This window comes from Poecilia reticulata, linkage group LG2 (assembly GCF_000633615.1).
Source record: "Poecilia reticulata strain Guanapo linkage group LG2, Guppy_female_1.0+MT, whole genome shotgun sequence".
Lineage (NCBI taxonomy): Eukaryota > Metazoa > Chordata > Actinopteri > Cyprinodontiformes > Poeciliidae > Poecilia > Poecilia reticulata.
The window spans coordinates 40,833,422-40,857,603 of record NC_024332.1 but is presented as its reverse complement, the minus strand read 5'-3'; the positions used below and the strand labels follow the sequence as shown (position 1 = coordinate 40,857,603).

The 24,182-nt window shown below is 42.7% G+C and overlaps 1 protein-coding gene across 1 annotated transcript in view; it reads left to right on the top strand.

Moving 5' to 3' along the window:
• Nucleotides 1–24,182, top strand: part of LOC103461768 (titin-like) — a 155,957-nt gene that overhangs the window by 111,801 nt on the left and 19,974 nt on the right. The window contains exons 198-210 of the mRNA XM_017309370.1: nucleotides 50–17,353; nucleotides 17,444–17,740; nucleotides 17,915–18,502; nucleotides 18,598–18,900; nucleotides 19,083–19,379; nucleotides 19,459–19,746; nucleotides 19,866–20,171; nucleotides 20,329–20,631; nucleotides 20,704–21,009; nucleotides 21,101–22,864; nucleotides 22,961–23,254; nucleotides 23,399–23,683; nucleotides 23,798–24,097. Coding sequence (XP_017164859.1) covers nucleotides 50–17,353; nucleotides 17,444–17,740; nucleotides 17,915–18,502; nucleotides 18,598–18,900; nucleotides 19,083–19,379; nucleotides 19,459–19,746; nucleotides 19,866–20,171; nucleotides 20,329–20,631; nucleotides 20,704–21,009; nucleotides 21,101–22,864; nucleotides 22,961–23,254; nucleotides 23,399–23,683; nucleotides 23,798–24,097 — 22,635 coding nt within the window. The remainder of the gene's footprint in view (nucleotides 1–49; nucleotides 17,354–17,443; nucleotides 17,741–17,914; nucleotides 18,503–18,597; nucleotides 18,901–19,082; nucleotides 19,380–19,458; nucleotides 19,747–19,865; nucleotides 20,172–20,328; nucleotides 20,632–20,703; nucleotides 21,010–21,100; nucleotides 22,865–22,960; nucleotides 23,255–23,398; nucleotides 23,684–23,797; nucleotides 24,098–24,182) is intronic.

Genomic DNA, 24,182 nt, shown 5'->3' with positions numbered 1-24,182 from the left:
AGTTCTTGATTATTTTTTTGTTAAATTGTAACATTTGTCTTTCTGCCAGATGTTCCAGGACCTCCTGTCAATCCAAGAGTAACAGACACAACCAAAACTACTGCTACTCTGAACTGGGGGAAACCTTTGGATAATGGTGGGCTTGAAGTCACTGGATATGTAATTGAGCACCGAAAAGAGGGAACAGAAGAATGGATTAAGGATACCCCTTCATCACCACTCAGAATCACAGAGTTTGTTGTCCCTGGCTTGGAAACCGGTGCCAAGTACCATTTCAGGATTAGTGCTGTAAATGCCAAAGGAGCTGGTGAACCTGGTGAAACGCAGGAATTGGTTCAGATTGTAGAACATGCTGCTGAGCCTGATTTAGAGTTGGATATTGAGCTGAGGAGAACCCTTGTTGTTAGAGCTGGTTGTTCCATCCGTCTGTTTGTGCCAATCAAAGGTCGTCCTACTCCCAAAGTCACTTGGAGTAAAGACGGTGGCCCTGTTCCACGTGCAGTCATTGATAGCACTGAATCTTTCACAATGCTACTTATTCCTGAAAGTTCAAGGATTGATGCTGGTAAATATGAGATTACGCTTGAAAACTCTGCTGGAAAGAAAAGTGCTGACATTTATGTGAGAGTTTTGGATTCACCTGGACCTCCTCTTAACCTCAAGCCGGTAAAGATAGACAAAGAAAGTATTACACTTCAGTGGGATAGTCCTTTAATTGACGGAGGAGCCAAAATCACAAATTACATAATTGAGAAAAGAGAATCAACACGCAAGGCTTTTGCTACTGCAATTACAAAGTGCCCCACAACATCAGTCACAATTGATGACTTGGGGGAAGGCTGTGAGTACTACTTCAGAGTGTCTGCTGAGAATGAGTTTGGCATTGGAGAGGCAGTTGAAACTACTGATCCAATCCGTGCATCTCAAGCACCTACGCCTCCGGAAAGCATTATTCCCACTGACATCACAAAGAATTCTGTGAGCCTGGCATGGACCAAACCAAAACATGATGGTGGAAGCAGAATTTCAGGATATGTCCTAGAAGCCAAGAAGAAGGGAACAGACCAGTGGGCACATGTTACAACAGTGAAGACCTTGGACTTCACAGTGAAGAACCTTAATGAGAATGAGGAATATATTTTCCATGTCATGGCTGTCAATCAATCTGGCAGAAGTGCTCCACGTGAGAGCAAGCCCATTATTGTCAAAGACTCTACCTCACTTCCTGAATTTGACTTGCGTGGTGTATGTCAGAAGACTGTTATTGCCAAAGCAGGGGATGACATTAAGGTTGAAATTCCAGTTATGGGGCGTCCTAGACCAACAATTTCATGGCAGAAGGATGGAGCAGCCCTAAAACTCACACAAAGAGTCAATGTAGAAACTACTGCAGCTACTGTTATTATCAGCATCAGTGAATGCACTAGAGCTGACAGTGGTGTTTACACCATGACCGCCAAGAACATTGTTGGATCTGTGACTGAGAACATAATCGTCAAAGTGCATGATATACCTGGGCCACCAAAAGGACCAGTGAAGATTGTGGAAATATCACGCACCTATTGTATCTTTTCTTGGGATGCTCCTGAGAATGATGGAGGTATTCCAATTAATAACTATGTGGTTGAAATCAGAGACACCACTTCCCAAACATGGACTGAACTCTCATGCACTGTTATTCGCACAGTATTTAAAGCTATTCGACTAACCACTGGATCAGAGTACCAGTTTAGAATAAAAGCTAAAAATAGATATGGTGTTGGACCTCCCATCACCTCAGAGTCAGTGGTTGCTGCCTATCCATTCAAAGTACCTGGGCCACCAGGAACTCCAAGTGTAGTTGCGTTCACCAAAGACTCAATAACAATTGGCTGGAATGAACCTGTCTCTGATGGTGGAAATGAAGTTATTGGTTATCATGTTGAGAGGAAGGAGAGAAGTGGCATTATATGGCATAGGATCAGCAATAGTCTTGTGAAAGGCAATGTTTTTAAGTCAACAGGACTTGAAGACGGAGTTGCCTATGAATTCCGTGTCATGGCTGAAAACATGGCTGGAATTGGTAAACCCAGTAAAGCTTCAGAGCCAATACTAGCCTTGGACCCTGTGGATCCACCTGGTCAGCCTGTGCCAATTTTTGTTAACAAGAACGCCATCACAGTTCAGTGGACAAAGCCTGCCTATGATGGCGGCTTTAAGATCACTGGTTACACAGTAGAAAAAAGAGAATTGCCTGCTGGTCGTTGGATGAGAGCTAACTTTACCAACATTATTGAAACGGCATTCACTGTCAGTGGACTCACTCAGGACATCTCATATGAGTTCCGTATCATAGCCAGAAACTCAGCAGGAGCTGTGAGCATACCATCCGAACCATCTGACCCAATTACCTGTAAAGATAACATAATTGAGCCGCGTATTATGGTTGATGCCATCTTTAAGGACACAGTTCTTTTGAAAGCAGGAGAGTCTTTTAAGCTTGAAGCTGATATTGCTGGTCAGCCAATCCCATCTATGGCTTGGACAAAGGATGGAAAGGAGGTTGAGAACACAATGAAACTGGAGGTTAGGTTTACCGAACTGACAACTATTCTGACTAACAAGGACTCTGTTAGATCAGATGGAGGTGAATTTGTTTTGACTGCTACAAACGTTGGTGGATTTGCRAAACATGTCTTTAAYGTAAAAGTGCTTGACAGACCTGGACCACCAATTGGCCCTCTGAAAGTGTCTGATGTAACTGCTGACAACTGTGTACTTACRTGGGCTCCACCAGCAGATGATGGTGGTGCCAAAATCGAAGGATATGTAGTTGAGAAACGCGAATCAAGTCGACTGGTTTGGACCAATGTAATTTCAGATTTGCAAGTTACACAGCACAAAGTGACTAAGCTACTCAAAGGAAATGAATATATATTCAGAGTAATGGCTGTGAACAAATATGGTCTTGGAGAATCTCTTGAATCAGAACCCACTATTGCAGACAACCCSTATGTGARACCTGACCCCCCAGAAAACCCAGAGGTGACAGCTATTACTAAAGATTCGATGGTTGTCATGTGGCAAGCACCTAAGAGTGATGGTGGAACTCCCATCACCAACTACAGTATTGAAAGGAAAGACAGAGCTGGCCTTCGATGGGTTAAATGCAATATAAGAAAAGTTAAGGACCTACAGTTCAAAGCAACAGGGCTTACTACCGGACATGAATATGAATTTAGAATATTTGCTGAGAATGCTGCTGGAGTRAGCGTACCAAGTGTACCCAGTCTATTTTATAGAGCCACTGATGGACTGTACAAGCCAGGAGCTCCATGTAACCCCAGAATCCTGGACACGACCAAATCTTCAATTACTGTTGCGTGGAACAAACCTGTATATAGTGGTGGCTCTGAAATCACTGGTTACATTGTTGAGACATGCATCCCATGTGAAAAAGAAGAAGAGGAGGAATGGACCATTGTTACTCCTAAGGAAGGTCTTCTCGCAACTTCATTTACCCTCACTAATCTTAAAGAAAACCAGGAGTATAAGATTAGTATTTCCGCCATGAATAGCGAAGGAGTTGGAGAAGCAGCATTTATTCCTGGAAATCCAAAAGCTGAGGACAGACTCCTTCCTCCTGAGATGGACGTGGATGCTGAGCTCCGCAAAGTGGTCAGTCTAAGAGCTTGCTGCACACTCCGACTGTTTGTTCCAATAAGAGGCAGACCAGCTCCTCAGGCTAAGTGGTCTAAAGGTGATGGTGAGCCTATGGAGAGAGCAACCATTGACAGCACGTCATCATACACATCACTTGTAATTGAAAATGTAAACAGATTTGACAGTGGAAAATATAACCTCACCATTGAAAACAGCTCTGGTTCCAAAACTGTGACAGTTCAGGTAAGGGTCCTTGATACACCAAGTGCGCCACAAAATCTAAAAATKACCTCTGTCACAAACGAAGCTGTCACATTAACATGGGATCCACCAATGAACGATGGAGGAGTCAAAATTAAGAATTATATAGTTGAAAAGCGTGAGTCAACACGGAAAGCATATGCCACAGTTAAAGCCAATTGCCATAATACTTCCTTTACAGTTGACCAACTTCTAGAAGGCTGCAATTATTATTTTAGAGTTTTAGCTGAAAATGAATATGGCATTGGCTTGCCGATCGAAACACCTGAATCAGTTAAAGTGTCTGAGAAACCACAACCACCTGGCAAAATCACTCTTAAAGATGTCACCAAAAACAGTGTAACTCTATCATGGGAAAAACCAGAACATGATGGTGGCAGCAGAGTAGGCTGTTATGTTGTTGAGATTCAGCCTAAGGGTGTGGATAAGTGGACCCAAGCTACGATTGTGAAAGACACAGAAGCTACTATAAGTGGACTAAATGCAGGGGAGGAGTATATGTTCCGTGTAGCAGCAAAGAATGAGAAAGGAACTAGTGATCCTCGTCAAATTGGCGTCCCTGTGATAGTCAAAGATCTCATCATTGCTCCAGTTGCTAAAATGTTGTTCAATACATTTAGTGTGTTGGCAGGAGAAGACTTGACAGTGGAGGTTCCATATGTGGCACGTCCAAAAGCAGCTGTTAACTGGGTAAAAGATGGTCAGCCTCTGAAAAGAACTACCAGGGTYAACTTTAATGCATCAGACACAGTGCTGRACCTCAACATTAAAGAGGCAGCTAAAGATGACGTTGGCCAGTACACTATTACTCTTGGCAATACAGCTGGAGAGACAACAGTAAATATTGGTGTTGTTGTTCTAGACAAACCTGGCCAGCCCAGAGGGCCAGTTAAGGTAGAGGAGGTTACTTCTGATAGTATAACAATCTCCTGGAATCCACCTGAATATGATGGTGGATGTACCATTAAAAACTATGTCGTGGAGAAAAGGGACACATCCACAACGAACTGGATGGTTGTAACTCACAATCTAGCAAGAACAAAAATTAAGGCAGGCAGACTGAAGACTGACTCTGAATATCAGTTTAGGATTGTGGCTGAAAACAGATATGGAAAAGGCCCAGCTCTTTCCTCAGAATGTATTGTTGCTCAGTACCCATACAAGCTTCCAGGACCACCAGGAACACCAAACATTGCAGCCTGTTCTATGGACAGCATGGTTGTAGCCTGGAATGAGCCTGTGAATGATGGTGGAAGTACTATCTTAGGCTATCATCTTGAACGTAWAGAGAGAAATAGCATCTTATGGGTCAAACTAAACAAGTCTCTCATTACTGACCAAACATTTAAAACGACAGGTCTAGAACCAGGAATGGAGTATGAATACAGAGTTTATGCAGAAAACATTGTAGGAATAGGCAAAGCAAGTAAAGTGTCTGAAGGGCATATTGCAAGAGATCCTTGTGATCCTCCTGGCACTCCAGAAGCAACAAAGATCACAAAAGACTCCATAACAATTGTTTGGACCAAGCCTGAATATGATGGTGGTGCAAAGGTAACTGGTTACATTGTTGAAAAGAAGGAACTTCCTGAGGGTCGTTGGTTGAAGGCCAATTTCACAAATGTGATTGAGACAGAATATGTTGCAACTGGACTTGTGCAAGATAACCAATATGAGTTTCGGGTTATTGCCAGAAATGCTGCTGGTGTTTTCAGTTTACCCTCATACAGCACTGGCCCTATAACTGCCAGGGATGAGATTGAACCACCACGCATCAGCATTGACCCTCAATATACACAGGCTCTTGTGGTTAATGCTGGAGACAACTTCAAAATTGATGCTGATRTTCATGGCAAACCACTGCCCTCCATTCACTGGCTGAAGGGAGAACAGGAGCTTGGCAATACAATTCATAGAGAAATTAAGAACACACCCACTAAAGCTTACATATCTGTAAAGGAATCTAAACTTTCAGACGGAGGACAATACACACTGTTGCTGAAAAATCCTGGAGGAGAAAAGGCTACACAAATCAATGTTGTTGTCCTTGATAAACCTGGAGAACCACAAGGACCTCTTGTTGTTACAGGCATCGCCAAAGATCATTGCTCTCTTGCATGGAAACCACCACTTCAGGATGGTGGCAGCAAAATATCTCACTATATTGTTGAGAGAAGAGAGACAAGTCGGCTTGTCTGGACTGTTGTTGATCCAAAAGTAAAGAATGTTTGTCTCAAAGTAAATAAACTTCTTGAAGGAGATGAATATATCTTCAGAGTTCATGCAGTCAACCAGTTTGGAGTGGGTGCACCACTTGAGTCTGCTCCTGTTCTAATTAAAGATCCATATGTCCTACCTGGAGCGCCAAAGAATGTAGAAGTTTCCAATGTTAAAAAGGATTCAATGGTGCTCAGCTGGGAGGCTCCTTCTGAAGATGGCGGTAGTCCCATTACTGGATACATAATTGAGAAACATGACAAAGAAGGAGTGAGATGGACAAGATGCAATAGACAAACAGTTACARATCTGACCTTTAAAGCAACTGGATTACTGGAAAGCCATATTTATGAATTTAGAGTTGCTGCTGAAAATGCTGTGGGTGTTGGGGAGCCAAGCACCTCAACCGTTTTCTACAAAGCTCTTGATCCCATCTTCCGACCTGGCCCACCACAAAATCCTAAGGTCACTGACACAACAAAATCATCAGCATTTTTGTCATGGGGGAAGCCTGTATGTGATGGAGGCTGTGAGATTCAGGCGTATATCGTTGAGTGTTGCATTGCCACAGAACCAGTGGTGCAACCTGAAGCACCAGATGCATCAGCCTCTGCCACAGATGCACCTGCTGAGAATTGGATCATATGCACACCCCCAACAGGTGTGAAGACAACTAAATTTGAAGTTGGAAATCTGAAGGAAAACCAAACATACAAGTTTAGAGTTTGTGCTATCAACAAGGTAGGAGTTGGTGAGCATGCTGATCTCTCTGGAGCTGTGGTTGTGCAGGACAGGACAGAGGAACCAGACCTTGACATTGACCCAGAACTTAGAAAGATTGTGTCTATCAAAGCTGGTACTTCCCTTAGATTGTTTATCCCCATTAAAGGAAGACCCAGTCCTACCATTAAGTGGGACAAAGATGAAGAGACTCTCAAAGAAACTGCTCAAGTTGAAATAACCAGCAGTTATACATCCCTTGTAATTGATAAAATGAGCAGAAATGACAGTGGAAAATATACAGTTACTGCTCAGAACTCCAGTGGTACCAAGTCTGCATTTGTTGTTGTCCGGGTTCTAGATACACCCAGCGCCCCGGTTGCTCTTAAAGTGAAAGAAATTACAAATCAGTCAGTGACACTGGCGTGGGAACCACCTCTTTTAGATGGTGGATCCAATATTAAGAACTACATTATTGAAAAGAGAGAAAGCACACGTAAAACCTATGCTGCTGTTGTRACAAACTGTCATGCTCTTTCATGTAAGATTGAACCCCTTCAAGAAGGCTGTAGTTACTATTTCAGAGTCCTAGCTGAAAATACTTTTGGCGTTGGCTTGCCTGCATCAACAGTAGACCCTCTTAAGGTTTCAGAAGTGCCTCAGTCTCCAAAAACTTTGATTGTTACAGATCAGACAAAAACAAGCATCTCTCTGGCATGGGAGAGACCAGAATATGATGGTGGAAGCAGARTTCAACAATATCTGCTTGAGGTACAGTTGAAGGGCCAGGACAAATGGTCTGGTGTAAATACATTTAAGACTATGGAGACTACAGTGTCCAATCTGAATCCAGGACAGGAATATCTGTTTAGAGTTACTGCAATCAATGACAAAGGAAAGAGTGACCCAAAAGCCCTTGCTGGTCCAGTGATGACCAAGGATCTGGTCTTTGAGCCAGATATCCGGCCTGCATTCAGCAGCTACAGTGTTCATGTTGGCAAAGACATGAATGTTGATATTCCCATCTTTGGTCGCCCAAAGCCAACTATTGCATGGGCGAAGGATGGAGCCCCATTGAAGTTTACGACCAGAGTAAATATTCACAATACAACTACACATACAACTCTAAGCATTAAGGAGGCAGCAAGTGACGATATTGGTATGTATACTATAACTGCCACTAACTCAGCAGGAAAGAAGGAAAGTGCAATTGAAATTATTGTTYTGGACAAACCTGGACCTCCATCTGGTCCAGTGAAATTTGATGAAATCACAACACAGAGTGTCACAATTTCATGGAACCCACCAAAACATATTGGTGGGTGTCAGATCTCAAACTACATTGTACAAAAAAGAGATACTACCTCAACAACATGGGAGAATGTGACCACCAACTGTGCTAGAACAACCATCAAGGTCACTAGACTAAAGACGGGAGCTGAGTACCAGTTTAGGATCATTGCCCAGAATCGCTATGGAAAAAGTCAAGGTCTAGATTCATCAGCTGTAGTGGCTCAATATCCTTACAGAGAGCCAGGCCCACCAGGCACTCCCTTTATTACTTCTCTCTCCAGAGACCACCAAATTGTTGAGTGGCATGAACCTATAATAGATGGAGGAAGTCCTGTTCTTGGATACCATCTTGAAAGAAAGGAGAGGAATAGTATTCTCTGGGTCAAGATCAATAAGACACTTATTCATGGGACTAGTTTCAAGAGTCATCCATTGGAGGAGGGTATAGAATATGAATACAGGGTCTATGCTGAAAATATTGTTGGCATTGGAAGAAGCAGTAAGATTTCAGAGGGTTGTGTTGCCCGTGACCAATGTGATCCCCCTGGCACACCAGAAGCTGTCCATGTGACCAAGGATACAATTGTCATTCAGTGGACTAAACCAGAATATGATGGAGGCAGTAATATTACTGGCTACATTATAGAAAAACGTGATCTGCCGGAAGGCAGGTGGGTAAGGGCAAACTTCACGAATGTGATTGAGACTCAGTTTACTGTTTCTGGTCTCACAGAAAATGCACAATATGACTTTAGAGTCTTTGCGAAAAATTCAGTTGGGACAGTCAGCAAGCCGTCATACAACAGTGGACCTATAACAGCAAGTGACAAGGTTGAGTCTCCTAAATACTCAATTGACCCTGCTTTTACCAAGACTGTCATCATAAATGCTGGAGAGACATTCCGGTTGGATGCAGATGTCCATGGCAAGCCACTCCCTTCAGTCCAGTGGTTCAAGGATGAAAAGCCAGTTGAGAATACAATCAGACTAGAGATCAAAAACACAGAAAATCATGCAATGATCATTGTTAAGGACTGTGTTAGAGTTGATGGTGGAATTTACACACTTCTGCTGACAAATGAGGCTGGCAGTGAAACTGTTGCATTTAAGGTTTTGGTAATGGATAGACCTAGTCCATGTGAAGGGCCTCTCCATGTCACTGGAGTAGCTGAGGATAGATGCACACTGGCATGGCGGGCCCCACTACATGATGGAGGTAGTCCTATTACACATTACATCATTGAGAGGAGAGAGACAAGTCGCCTAGCTTGGACTGTTGTTTCTAGTACCTGTAACACCACATGCTACAAAGTTACTAAATTACTGGAGGGCAATGAGTATATGTTCCGTGTAATGGCAGTTAACAGCCATGGAGTCAGTGAGGCACTGGAGTCTGCTGCAGTTACTATGAAGAATCCTTTTGTTCCACCTGGTTCACCTCACATTGAAGACATATTCAACATTACCCATGAAGGCATGACAATAACTTGGTCTGCCCCTGAGACTGATGGTGGTACCGAGATTATCAGTTATATAGTTGAAAAGAAGGACAGGGCTGGAATCAAGTGGACCAGATGTAACAGACAAAAAATAACTGATTTATCATATAGAGTTACAGGCCTAACCACAGGTCATGAGTATGAGTTCAGAGTATCTGCTGAGAATATTGTTGGTCCAGGAGAACCAAGCCTTCCTAGTTCATACTACAAGGCATCTGACCCCAAGTACAAACCTGGTGCCCCAGCATATGTCAATGTAATTGACTCTACAAAATCCTCCATCGCAGTTTCTTGGGGAAAGCCTCTGTCTGATGGTGGTAGTACCATCCAAGGATACATTGTTGAAGTATGCAAGGCTGAAGAGGAAGAATGGAAGATGGTTACACCCCCTACTGGTCTGCGTGTCAACAAATATGAAATTCCTAAACTTACTGAGGGCCAGGAATACAAAATTCAAGTGTGTGCTTTGAACAAAATGGGAGTTGGTGAACCAGTTGTTCTTTCTGGAACGGCGAAGCCAGAGGAAAGGATGGATCCACCACAAATTCATCTTGACTCCGAGCTGAGAAAAGGCATCACTGTAAAAGCTGGTGGATCTGTTAGAATCTATGTTCCTTTCAAGGGCAGGCCAACACCTGAGATTAAATGGACAAAGGATGATGGAGACCTTTCTGAAAAAGCTGTGGTTGAAAAAGCTGTGAACTTCACACAGCTCTCTATTGACAGTTCAGACAGACATGACTCAGGAAAATACACTCTAACCTTGACAAACAGCAGTGGCTCAGTCTCTGAGTTTGTTTCAGTAAAAGTCCTGGACACACCTGGGGCTCCACAGAACCTTGTGGTTAAAGATATCAAAAAGGATTCTGTTACACTTGTATGGGATGCACCAGCAATTGATGGAGGTTCGAAAATTAAGAACTATGTCATTGATAARCGTGAATCAACAAGGAAGGCATATGCAAATGTGTCCACAAAATGCACCAAGACCACATTTAAAGTTGACAATTTAATTGAAGGAGCTATGTACTACTTCAGAGTCATGGCTGAGAATGATTATGGAATTGGTCTGTGTGTAGAGACAAAAACTGCTTCAAAAGCCTCTGAAGTGCCCCTGCCTGTTGGAAAAGTGTTTCTTACAGATGTCACAAAAACAAGTGCCACACTGGCCTGGGAGAAACCTGAGCATGACGGTGGCAGTAGGATTGGTGGTTACCTGATTGAGATGCAACCTAAGGGCACAGACAAGTGGGGAGTTGCAGGAAACCCAAAGACTTGTGAAGGAACTGTTACAGGCCTGACAGCAGGCTCAGAATACTTATTCCGGATCATTGCTTACAATGAGAAAGGAAAGAGTGAGCCAAAGGCACTTGCTGCACCAGTGATTGCAAATGATATGACCATAGAACCAAGCATCAAGTTGCAATTTAATACTTACAATGTGTTAGCTGGAAAAGATCTTAAACTGGAATTCCCTGTACTTGGAAGGCCCAAACCTAAAATCAGCTGGGCAAAGGATGGTCAGGCTTTAAAGGTGACCTCTAGAGTTAATGTTTTTAACACTCCATTAACAACTGGAATTCAGATTACTGAGGCATGTAAGGAAGACTTTGGCAAATATTCTATTACTGCAACAAGCACTGTCAGTACCATCACAGAAGATGTGACTATTATTATCCTCGACAAGCCTGGCCCACCGAAAGGTCCAATTAAAGTGGTGGAAGTMAGCAACACTTTTGTCCATCTATCTTGGGAGCCCCCAGCATACACTGGTGGTTGTCAAGTTAAGAACTACATAGTAGAAAAGAGAGATACCACAACCACAACATGGCAGCCAGTTGTTACACAGTTGGCTAGAACAGCTTTTAAGGTGACAAAACTGAAAACTGGAGCAGAATATCAGTTTAGAATTATAGCAGAAAACAGATATGGAAAAAGTKCATCTCTAGACTCCAAGACCATTGTAGTGCAGTATCCTTACAAACCACCTGGGCCTCCTGGTACACCATATGTTAAATATGCAACTAAGGACATGATGATCATTGAATGGAATGAGCCAGTCAGTGATGGTGGGAGTGCAGTTATTGGTTACCACCTTGAAAGTAAAGAGAGAAGCAGCATCCTCTGGAACAAACTAAACAAAACTCGAATTACAGATACTCAATTCAAGATCTGCAATCTTGAGGAAGGCATTGGTTATGAATTCAGAGTTTATGCTGAAAATATTGTTGCCGTTGGCCGATGCAGTAAAGTATCTGAGTCCTTTGTTGCTCGTGACCCATGTGATCCTCCTGGTGCTCCAGAAGCTGTATATATTACTAAAAATCTAATWAAAATTCAGTGGACCAAACCTCAGTATGATGGTGGTAGTAAAATAAATGGATACATTGTAGAAAGAAAAGACCTCTCCTCCCCTGATGGTCGCTGGGTAAGATCCAACTTTACTAACATAATTGAGACAGAGTACACAGTGACTGGTCTGACAGAGAGTGAGCAGTATGAATTTAGAGTTATTGCAAGAAATGCTGCCGGAGTCTTCAGTGGGCCATCAGACAGCTCTGGACCTATCACTGCCGCAGATGACATTGAAGCACCAAGGGCCTCAATGGACCCCAAATACAAGGATATAATTGTTGTTTGTGCAGGGGAGAGTTTGCTTTTCGATGCAGACATTTATGGAACTCCACAACCTGAGGTTGGGTGGCTTAAAGAGGGCAAAGAAATGGAGAAAGCCTTGCGCATTGAAGTTAAAACTACACACAAATGTGCAGCTATGACCATAAAGGATGTTACCAAACTAGATAGTGGCCACTATGACCTTGTTCTCAAAAATATTGGTGGTACAAAAACCTTCCCCATCACTGTTAAAGTCCTTGACAAACCAGGTCCACCAATCGGTCCCATTAAAGTGTCTGAAATCATGGCTGACAGGTGCATCCTTACCTGGTCTGAACCAGCTCTGGATGGTGGAGCTAGCATCAGTCATTATGTTTTAGAGAAGAGAGAGACCAGCAGATTGTCTTGGACTGTAGTTGCACCAGATGTAAAAAGCCTGTACCATAAAGTAAAAAATTTGCTTCCAGGAAATGAGTACATTTTCAGAGTCAGGGCTGTGAACAAATATGGGGCTGGTGATCACCTTCAGAGTGAACCTATTATTGCACGTAATCCTTACAAGCCACCAAGTGCTCCTGGAACTCCTGAAGCAAGTCAAATCACAAGGGACTCCATGGTTCTGTCTTGGACAGCTCCAGAAAACACAGGTGGAGTTGACATCCAAGCTTACCATCTTGAAAAGCGTGACAAAGATAGTGTGAGGTGGACAAAATGCAACAGGCAAAAGTTGACGGAAACAAACTTCAAGGTCACAGGTCTTATGCCAGACCACTTTTATGAGTTCCGTGTTGCTGCTGAAAATGAGACTGGAATAGGAGACCTCAGTGAATTATCCCTTTTCTATAGAGCATGTGACGCTACAACACCACCTGGACCTCCACGCCACCCTAAGGTGACAGACTACAAAAAGTCTTCTGTGTCCCTCTCGTGGGGTAAACCTGACTTTGACGGTGGAGCCTACATCAAGGGATACATTGTTGAAATGAGGGAGTATACACCACAGCCTGAATTAACTGAGGAAGCAGAAGTAGCGCCAGCAGTACAAGCACCAGTTGAAAAAGAATGGACCATGTGTACTCCACCAACAGGTATTCAGGTCACTAAACTCACTATCACAGACCTGAAGGATGGTGGAGAGTATCAGTTCCGTGTCTGTGCCATTAACTCAGAAGGAGTTGGGGAAGCAGCTAATTTCCACGGCACAGTACTAACTTCTGACAGAGCAGATCCACCAGAGATGGAGTTGGATGCCGACCTCAGAAAGGTGGTGTCTGTGCGGGCTGGAGGAACTCTGCGCTTGTTTGTCCCTATTAGAGGGAGACCTGAACCTTCTGTGAAATGGGAGAAACTTGAGAGCACTTTAACAGAGCATGCTGCAATTGACACTACTAGTTCATACACCATGCTTGTCATCGACAATGTTAACCGCTTTGACAGTGGGAAATATTCTTTAACACTGGAGAACAGCAGTGGTACAAAATCTGCAGTTATTTCAGTCAGAATTTTGGACACACCAAGTGCACCACAAAACTTCACTGTTAAGGAGCTCAAGAAAGATTCAGTAACTCTTGCCTGGGACACACCACTCAATGATGGTGGTGCAAAAATTACAAACTATATTGTAGAGAAAAGGGAATCTGTGAGAAAGGCCTATACTACTATCACAAGCAATTGTACTGCCAGCTCATTCAAAATTGAAGACCTCCCTGAAGGTGGAATATTCTATTTCAGAGTGTGTGCTGTCAATGCATATGGTCAGGGACAGGCAGTTGAAACTAAAGAAACCAAAGTGTCTGAGGTGCCTCAACCACCAAACAAGGTAACTCTTGTGGATGTAACAAAAACCAGTGCATCACTGGCCTGGGAGAAGCCTACTCATGATGGTGGCAGCAAAATAATGTGCTACAATGTAGAATTCAAACCTAAGAGTGGTGACAAGTGGGGCACAGCATGTACAGTCAAAGTACCAGAAGCAACAGTTCCTAATCTGAATCCCAATGAAGCATATCTCTTCAGAGTTCTTGCAATAAATGAGAAGGGAAAGAGTGAGCCAAAAGATCTTGGATTGCCAGTGGTGGCCAAAGATGTTGCAATAGAACCATCCATAAATCTACTGTTTACAACATATAGCGTCAAGGTTGGGGATGATCTCACTCTTGAAGTGCCTGTGAGAGGCAGACCAAAACCTGTTGTATCATGGAAGAAGGATAGCCTTCCTTTGAAACAAACMTCATCAATAACAATCATAAATACAGCAACGTCATCTAAAATTGTTATTAAAGGAGCTAACAGAGAACATGTTGGCAAGTATGAGATCACCTTGGCTAACACTGCTGGAACAGTATCAGCTAGTATTGGAGTTGTTGTCCTGGACAAACCTGGTCCACCTAAAGGAATTAAGGTGGATGCTGTGACTTCAGACAGCATTACACTGTCTTGGTCCCCACCAGAATATGATGGTGGCTGCTCTATCAGCAACTATATTGTGGAGAAGAGAGATACAAACACACAGGAGTGGCAAATAGTGGCAAGTAATGTTGCCAGAACATCTTTCAAAGCTGGCCGCCTTACACATGGAGCAGAGTACCAATTCCGCATATATGCAGTTAACCGTTATGGAAAGAGTAGTTTCCTTGATTCCCCAGGAATTACTGCTCAATATAACTTCAAACAACCTGGACCTCCATCAACGCCTATTGTCAAACTGGCTACTAAGTCATACATGTTGGTGACTTGGAATGAGCCAGTCAGTGATGGTGGTAGTCCTGTTCTGGGCTATCATTTAGAAAGGAAAGAGCGTTCTAGCATTCTTTGGACAAAGATGAACAGAGGAATGATCAAAGACACAGAATACAAAGTCACTGGTATTGAAGAGGGAATGCTCTATGAATACCGTGCCTATGCAGAAAATATTGCTGGCATTGGTAAATGCAGCAAGGCCTGTGAACCTGTTGCAGCAAGAGATCCATGTGATCCTCCAGGCACACCTGTGGTTACTGCTATTACAAGAACATCTGTCTCATTATCTTGGGATAAACCAGAGTATGATGGCGGATCCAAGGTTTCTGGCTACATTATTGAGCGGAGAGACCTTCCTGAGGGTAGATGGACCAGGTGCAACTTTACCAATGTTCCAGAGACGTATTATGATGCTACCGGCCTTACAGAGAACAGCCAGTATGATTTCCGTGTCATTGCAAAGAATRCTGCTGGACAGTTCAGTATCCCATCATTCAATACAGGCCCAGTTACTGTCAAGGATGATGTAGATCCACCACGCATCATGATGGATGTCAAGTTTAGAGAATCTGTGTTTGTGAAAGCAGGAGAAACGCTGAAGATTAATGCTGACTTTGCTGGACGTCCTGCCCCTGTCATCTGCTGGACAAAGGATGGCAAAGAGATTGAGCTGAGAGCCAGAATTCAGATTATTTCAACAGATACAAGCACTTGTGTTGTTGTAAAGGACTGTGTCAAAAGAGATTCTGGACAGTATATGCTAACTCTCCAGAATATTGGGGGAACAGTCACTATGCCAATTAATTGTGTGATAATTGATAAACCAGGGCCCCCTGCAGGCCCTCTCCAGATCACTGGTCTTACAGCTGAGGCCTGCACTCTGTCATGGGGTCCTTCTCAAGAAACTGGTGGTGCTAAAATCACACACTATGTTGTTGAGAAGCGTGAGACCAGTCGTTTGGCATGGACATTGGTAAAAGGCGATGTCACAAAGACCTACTTTAAAGTGACAGGTCTGCTTAAGGGTAATGAATATCTCTTTAGAGTTCTAGCTGTTAACAAGCATGGCGTTGGAGAGGCTCTGGAGAGTGAAGTTATAAAAATTACAGATCCATACACAATTCCAACTGCTCCTGCAGGTGTTGATGTCACTGATATAACTGGAGATTCTATGACCCTTACCTGGTGTAAGCCGGCCAATGATGGAGGTAGTCCCATTGCTGGATATGTAATTGAACGTCGTGAGAAGACAGGCATGCGCTGGATCCGGGTGAACAGAGATCTAGTTAAAGATGTTACYATGGTGGTGACAAAACTTCGCAAGGGTTGTGAGTATGACTTCAAAGTCTATGCTGAAAATGCAGCTGGCCTGAGTCCTGCCAGTGAACCATCTGCAACATTCAGAGCACTAGATCCCCTGATTGTTCCTTGTCGTCCAACCAAACCAAAAATGATAAATTCCACTAAAGACACTGTGTCTATCCTCTGGAGGCCACCAGCAAATGATGGTGGTGCTCCCATCTTAGGATATAGTGTAGAATACAGAGAATTTATTCGCAAACCAGAGCCAGACATTGAGGATGAAGAGGAATATGAGGAGGAAGAAGTACCTGAGTCACCTGAAGAACTAGCCAGATGGGTTGAGGCAATACCTCTTACCAAAAGCTTGGAGTTCACAGTCACTGGATTAAAGACAGATGTAGAGTATGAATTCTGTGTAAAGGCAATAAATAAAGTGGGCAGCAGTGTGCGTAGCCCATACTCAGATCCAGGTGCAGCAGCAGACAGAACAGCAGAGCCATCATTTGATGCTGCTATGGAGATGCGCAAGGTTCTCATTGTAAAACATGGTACGTCATTCACTCTTAGTGCACCATTCAAGGGAAAACCAGCACCAACAGTTCAATGGAGCAAAGAAGGTGTTGATCTAACAGTAAGAGGAACCATTGAAGCAACAGAATCCAGCACGTCACTGACTATTGAGAAGTCAACCAGGAATGACTCTGGAGAGTACTGTGTCACAATTGAATCACCATTGGGTAAAGCAACTTTGCCCATGGTAGTGAAGGTGCTTGACTCTCCTGGACCTCCAATCAATGTCAAAGTTTCATCTGTGACTAGGGATTCTGCAACACTGATGTGGGAGGCTCCAGAAAATGATGGTGGAGATGCAGTAAAGGCCTACCATGTTGAAAAACGTGAGGCAAGTAAGAAGGCCTGGGTGTCAGTGACAAGCAATTGTCACACTTTGACTTATAAGGTGGAAGACTTGCAGGAGGGTGCYGTCTATTACTTCAGAATTATGGCGGAAAATGAGAATGGAGTGGGTGTACCTCAAGAGGCGAAGGGAGGAACAAAGATTACAGGTATACTAAGACTGAATAATCAATGATGATTGTACAATTTTTTTCATACCGATCCTAATATAAACACAAATRTCTTATTGTTTTTTGCAGAAGTACCAAGTCCACCACTGAAACTTGGAGTTGCAAATGTCACTAAAGACAGTGTTACACTTGCCTGGACAAGACCAGAATATGACGGTGGAAGCAGGGTCACTGGTTACCTCATTGATGCTGTGGAGAAGGGTCAGACCAAGTGGGTGAAATGTGCAACTGTGAGGACCTTGACTCATACCATTAAGAGCCTGAGAGAAGGGGCTGAGTACTTCTTCAGAGTTCGTGCTGAAAACCATGCTGGACTCAGTGAACCTAAGGAAATGATTGTTCCAGTTATTGTCAAGGAGATACAGGGTAAATTGTCTTTATTTACTTTAAAATTTCCAAAAACATAACTTGTTTTTTGTTTTAGTAAATTTTAYGATTTTAGACATATTAAAAGTTTGGTGTTTAATCAGTTAAGTGTGTATTAATTTTAAGGTATATTTTATCATTCTTCATAGTCTTGTACTGTTTTTTTTCTAACAGAGGCTCCAGAGTTTGACTTAAAGAACTACCCCAAGAATACAGTATATGTAAAAGCAGGATCTGACCTGACTTTTGAGATTCCTCTTACTGGCAAACCCATGCCAAAGGTGACAATATCCAAAAACAATGTTGTCATCAAAGGGTCCAAGAGACTTCTAACAGAAGTGACTCCTGATAGCCTACTTATAACTCTAAATGAAAGCATTTCAAGTGATGCTGGAAAATATGAAGTCACTGCCTCAAATGCAGGGGGAACAACCAAGATTTCTCTTATTTTCATTGTACTGGATAAACCTGGACCTCCAGTTGGTCCAGTTCAGATTGGAGAGGTTGGAGAGACCACAGTATGTCTAAAGTGGGATCCTCCAGAATATGATGGTGGAAGTCCTGTTACCAACTATGTTGTTATGAAACGTGAAACAAGTACTCCCGCTTGGGTAGAGGTGTCAACTAACATCGCCAGAAGTGCTATCAAGGTGACTAAGCTAACCAAGGGAGAGGAGTATCAGTTCAGAATCAAGGCTGAGAATCGCTATGGTCTAAGCAGCCACATTGACACTAAACCAGTCATGATCCAACTACCTTACAGTAAGTCATTGAGTCAATTTGATAAAGATTTTTTATCTGGTTTAATGACTCATTATTTTTCTTAACTGCTTTAACAAAATGTTGGTGTCTTACAGTAATCCCGGGTCCTCCATCCACCCCATGGGTTAGCTTTGTTTCCAGAGAGAGTTTGACAGTGTGCTGGAATGAGCCAGTCAGTGATGGCGGAAGCCCTGTAGTTGGGTATCACCTTCAAATGAAAGAGAGAAGCAGCATCATCTGGCAGAAGGTTAATAAAACAGCAATACCAGGAAACCAGTGGCGAGTTACAAATATCTGTCCAGGCCTCATCTATGAATTCAAGGTAGCAGCTGAAAATGCTGCTGGTATCGGAAAGATGAGCAAGACATCTGAAGAGGTGCTTGCGATTGATGCCTGTGGTAAGTCTTTAATTTCATAGTTCAATTTTACCCTTATTAGACATGTTCAACATATACATAATTTTATATGAAATGTTGGCAGATTTCTAATACACATTAGTATTAGTATTAGTATCCAAAGCTACTTTTAATGTATCCATTTTTTTCCTTTGACTTGGATGTTTTTCACATTGATGTTGTAGACCCCCCAGCAAATGTTCGTGTCACAGAAGTCACAAAGAACTCTGTCAGCCTGACTTGGCAGAGACCAGCATTTGATGGAGGCAGCAAGATAACTGGCTACAGTGTGGAGAGAAGGGAAGCTTCTAATGGCAGATGGGTAAAGGCCAACTTTACAAACATCATTGAATTGGGCTTCACTGCATATGGACTCACTCAAGATGAATCTTACGAGTTCAGAGTTTATGCTAAGAATGCTGTTGGATCTGTCAGCAACCCTTCTCTTATTGCTGGCCCCGTCACCTGTGTTGATGCATGTGGTAGGCTATGGATTCATTTTTGCATATTTATGTTTCGTTGATAACTGTGGTTGATATTTACAATTATTTTTCCTTACAGGTGCCCCAGCTATTGATCTTCCTCCTGAGTATCTGGATGTGGTCCAGTATAAAGCTGGGGCTTCAGTAAAACTGAGAGTAGGAATTATTGCCAAGCCTCTGCCAACTATTGTGTGGCTCAAGGATGGAAAGGAGCTGGTATCCTCTTCTACTGTGTCTGTTGAAAGCACAACAGACTCTTCCGCTGTTCTGATTAAGGATGCAACTCGCTTTGACACAGGCTCATATGAGATTAAGATCAAAAATGTTTTGGGATCAGCTTCTGCTGCAATCAGGATTGAAATCCTTGGTATGTTGTGCACTTAAATGTCTGCTGAGATCTCCTTATTTTATGAATCATCCAGTTTGTCAGAGGTTGATACAGGGATATACAGTTGATGATCATGTGTCTTTTGACTCTCTTTTTAGACAAACCTGGACCCCCCTCTGGCCTTATCAATTTCAACTCCATAACAGCAGACCGGATAATCTTCAGCTGGGAACCAGTTCCAGAGTCTGACCAGGGAGGTTCCAAAGTTACCCACTATGTTGTTGAGAAGCGTGAAACCAGCAGAGTGGTCTGGTCAACTGTTTCAGATAGACATGAGAATACACACATCACAGTCGGAAAGTTGGTGCATGGAAATGAGTATGTTTTCAGAGTGATGGGAGTTAACAAATTTGGAGTTGGAGAGACACTCGAGTCTGAACCTGTCATCGCTAAGAATGCCTTTGGTAAGTTTTTTGTTCAATTACAATAAAGTTAATCCTTTCCTCATTAGTCATTACTAAATATCATATTTTTTCATCTGTTTATTCTCACATTTATTTCATTATTGGCTGTCATTTTCATTTCATCTGCCTTAATATTTAATTTTGTCTTTTTCTAAAGTAACTCCTGGCCAACCTCATACTCCGGAAGTAAACACGACCACCAAGACCACGATGCTAGTAGAATGGGACAAACCCGGAGTGGATGGTGGTAGCCCTGTGACTGGCTACTATCTAGAGAGACGGGATAAGAAGAGCTTACGCTGGATCAGAGTGTATAAAGATCCCATTACTGACACCAAACAGATGGTGTACCACCTGACAGAAGGAAATGAGTATCAATATCGTGTCTGTGCCATTAACAAAGCTGGGGAGGGACCATTCTCTGATGTATCAGACTATTATAAGGCTGCTGACCCAGTTGGTATGTGAAAAATAACTTTAAAAACAAATCACACTTAAGCTACTCCCCCTACTAATGATTTTAATTTCACAGATCCACCAGATGAGCCTTGCAAGCTAAAAGTTGTGGACTCAACAAAGACATCCATCACCCTGGGTTGGTCTAAGCCTGAATGGGATGGAGGTAGCGAAGTTACCAGCTATATGGTGGAGAAGCTTGTTGAAGGAGAGAAAGACTGGGCCATGGTTACTTCTAAGGGTGAGGTTAAGACTACAGAGTACACAGTTCACGATCTAAAACCAGATACGAACTACTTCTTCAGAGTCTCTGCTGTGAACTGTGCTGGCCGTGGAGAACCTTTAGAGATGACTGAGCCTGTGCAGGCCAAAGATATCCTGGGTAATGTAAAAAATATATTTAAAATTGCTTACCTTTTTTGTTTGTTTTTTGTCAATCTGTGTAACACTGTAAATTTGTATGCCCTTCACAGAGGAAGCACAGATTGACTCAGATGTTGCCATGAGAACTCACTATATTGTCAAGGCTGGTAAAGATGTGGAGTTGTCTGTTCCATTGAAGGGCAGACCTGCTCCCACTGCTTCCTGGAGCAAAGGAGAAGAATGCATAGATCGCAATCCCAAATATGAGTTCCATCACTCAGACACGACAACTGTRCTCATCATGCGTGAAGTGACCAGACTTGACACTGGAAAGTACACAGTCAAGATAGAGAATGGCGTTGGACAACCAAAAACACTATCTCTGTCTGTGAAGGTACAGGATACCCCAGCTCAGTGCAGAAACTTGGTTATGAAGGATGTTACCCGKGGAAAAGTCACCCTCTGCTGGGACCCTCCACTCCTTGATGGTGGTGCTGAGATCACAAACTACATTGTTGAGAAGAGGGACTCCTCTAAGAGATCATACTCCGCAGTGACAAACAAATGTACAAATACTACATACACTATTGAAGATCTCTCAGAAAAGACAACTTTCTTCTTCCGTGTCTTAGCAGAAAATGAGAATGGTATTGGTGATCCATGTGAAACTCAGGAACCTGTCAAGGCTACAGAAACTCCAGGACCAGTCAAAGAAATTTCTATGAAAGATTCATCTAAGACCTCTGTGACACTACAGTGGCTAAAGCCTGATTACGATGGAGGCAGCATCATCTCTGACTATGTCATTGAGAAAAAGCTTAAGGGTGATGAGTGGTCAATGGGAGGAGTCAGCAGACAATGTGAATTTGAGGTCAAGAATCTYAAGGAGCACTCTGAGGTGTTCTTCAGAGTTGCAGCCAGAAATGAGAAGGGGCAGGGTGATTTTGTTGAGCATGGCCCTATCAAGGTCATTGAATACATCATCACTCCTGAGGCAGACCTCAGAGAATACSCAGGTGGTAGCCTCAGTGTGCGTTTGGGTCATAATGTTCATATTGAGTTGCCATACAGAGGCAAGCCCAGACCTGCTGTGCAGTGGTTAAAGGACAGCCTGCCTCTGAAGGAAAGTGACCAAGTTCGATTTAAGACAACTGAAAACAAAGCCACTCTAATGATTAAGAATGTAAAGAAGGAGAATGAAGGTAAATACACCCTGAGTCTTGACAACAAGATCAACAGGAAATCCTTCCACGTCTTTGTTGTTACTCTTGGTCCACCATCAAAGCCAGTTGGTCCCATTCGCTTGGATGAAATCAGAGCTGACAATATCATGATCTCCTGGGATGAGCCTCATGATAATGGTGGTGGAGACATTACTTGTTACACAGTGGAGAAACGTGACACCTCACAGTCTAACTGGAAGATGGCTTCCTCCCATGTTGAGGGTACTCAGTTTAGAGTCCCCAATTTGATCAAGGGTGTCCAATACCAGTTCAGAGTGTGTGCTGAAAACCGATATGGTGTGAGTGAGCCTCTAATCTCACAAATGGTTATTGCCAAGCACCAATTCAGGCCTCCAGGACCTCCAGGAAAACCAGTTGTTTACAATGTTACTAATGATGGCATGACAATCCAGTGGGAAAAACCAATCTATGATGGTGGAACTCCCATCCAGGGATACCATGTGGAGAAAAAAGAAAAGAATAGCATCATGTGGCAAAAAGTGAACACTGTCCTTATAAAAGAAATGGATTACAGGATTTTGGAACTCATAGAAGGTCTTGAGTACTCTTTTAGAGTCTATGCTCAAAATGAYGCTGGCTTTAGCCGAATGAGTGACGAAAGCAAGCCAACAATGGCTGTGAGTCCTGTTGGTAAGTCTTTGTGAAGATAATGCAAAAATATTTTGTTGGAATTATGTATTTAGCATGATAGCTTATTAAATCTAATCTAAATGCAATGTCTTTTAGACCCACCTGGCCAACCTGATTACATCGATGTAACCAGTGACTCAGTAACACTAAAATGGGATGCCCCTAAACGTGATGGCGGTAGCAAGATAACAAGCTACAGCATTGAGAAACGTCAAGGACATGGTCGCTGGTTCAAGGCCAATCTGACTGAAGTACACGACTGTCAGTACACTGTCACCGGGTTGACAACAAATGAGCGCTACGAGTTCAGAGTCATTGCTAGAAATGCAATAGGCATTGTCAGTCCCCCATCCAACTCTTCTGGTTTTATTGCTGTACGAAGTGAAAATGGTGAGTTGCAAAAATTCTAAATATATTACACTAAAACTAATAGGTCTAATGTATGCACAACAGTTTTTAGATTAATATTCAAAAAACAACGTACTATTTTTTACTGCTGCACATTAAAAACTAACATTAATTTTCTTCAATCAGCTGCTCCAAATATTGAGTTTGGCCCTGAGTATTTTGAGGGTTTGACAGTAAAGGCAGGAGATAACATCCGGGTCAAAGTGACCGTCACTGGACGCCCAGTTCCGAAAGTTGTCTGGTTCAAAGATGATGTGGAGATAACCAAAAAGATGATGGACATTATTACTGTTCCTGGATCCAGCACTCTGTTTGTCCGAGATGCTGACCGCACACATCGTGGCCTATACACTGTAGAAGCTACCAATGGATCTGGAACCAAAAAGGAGACTATTCTAATTCAAGTACAAGGTAATACCAATATTAATTAGTCTGGTGATTAAATGCTTTTTGCCAGTGTGCTTTTTATTTATTCTTCTAGTCTGTTTTATTTTAATTATCTCAATGTGATTCTCTGTAATACAGACACTCCAGGGGAGCCAGTAGGACCAATCACCTTCACAAATATTTCAGAGGGCAAGTGCACTCTGTCTTGGAACCCACCAGAAAATGATGGCTGCTCTGAGATTACACATTACATCATTGAAAAACGGGAAACTGCCAAAATTTCCTGGGCCTTAGTGTCTGATGAATGTAAGGAGTGTACATTTAATGCAACCAAGCTCATCAAGTCCAATGAGTACCAGTTCAGGGTGTCTGCAGTTAACAAGTTTGGTGTTGGTAGACCCCTGGAATCCAGTCCCATCATTGCACAATTGCAATACAGTAAGTGGAAAATTCCTAAAGCCTTGAAAATATACAAAATATTTTCTACATTTTCTAGATTCTACTTAAATTGTTCATATTTATT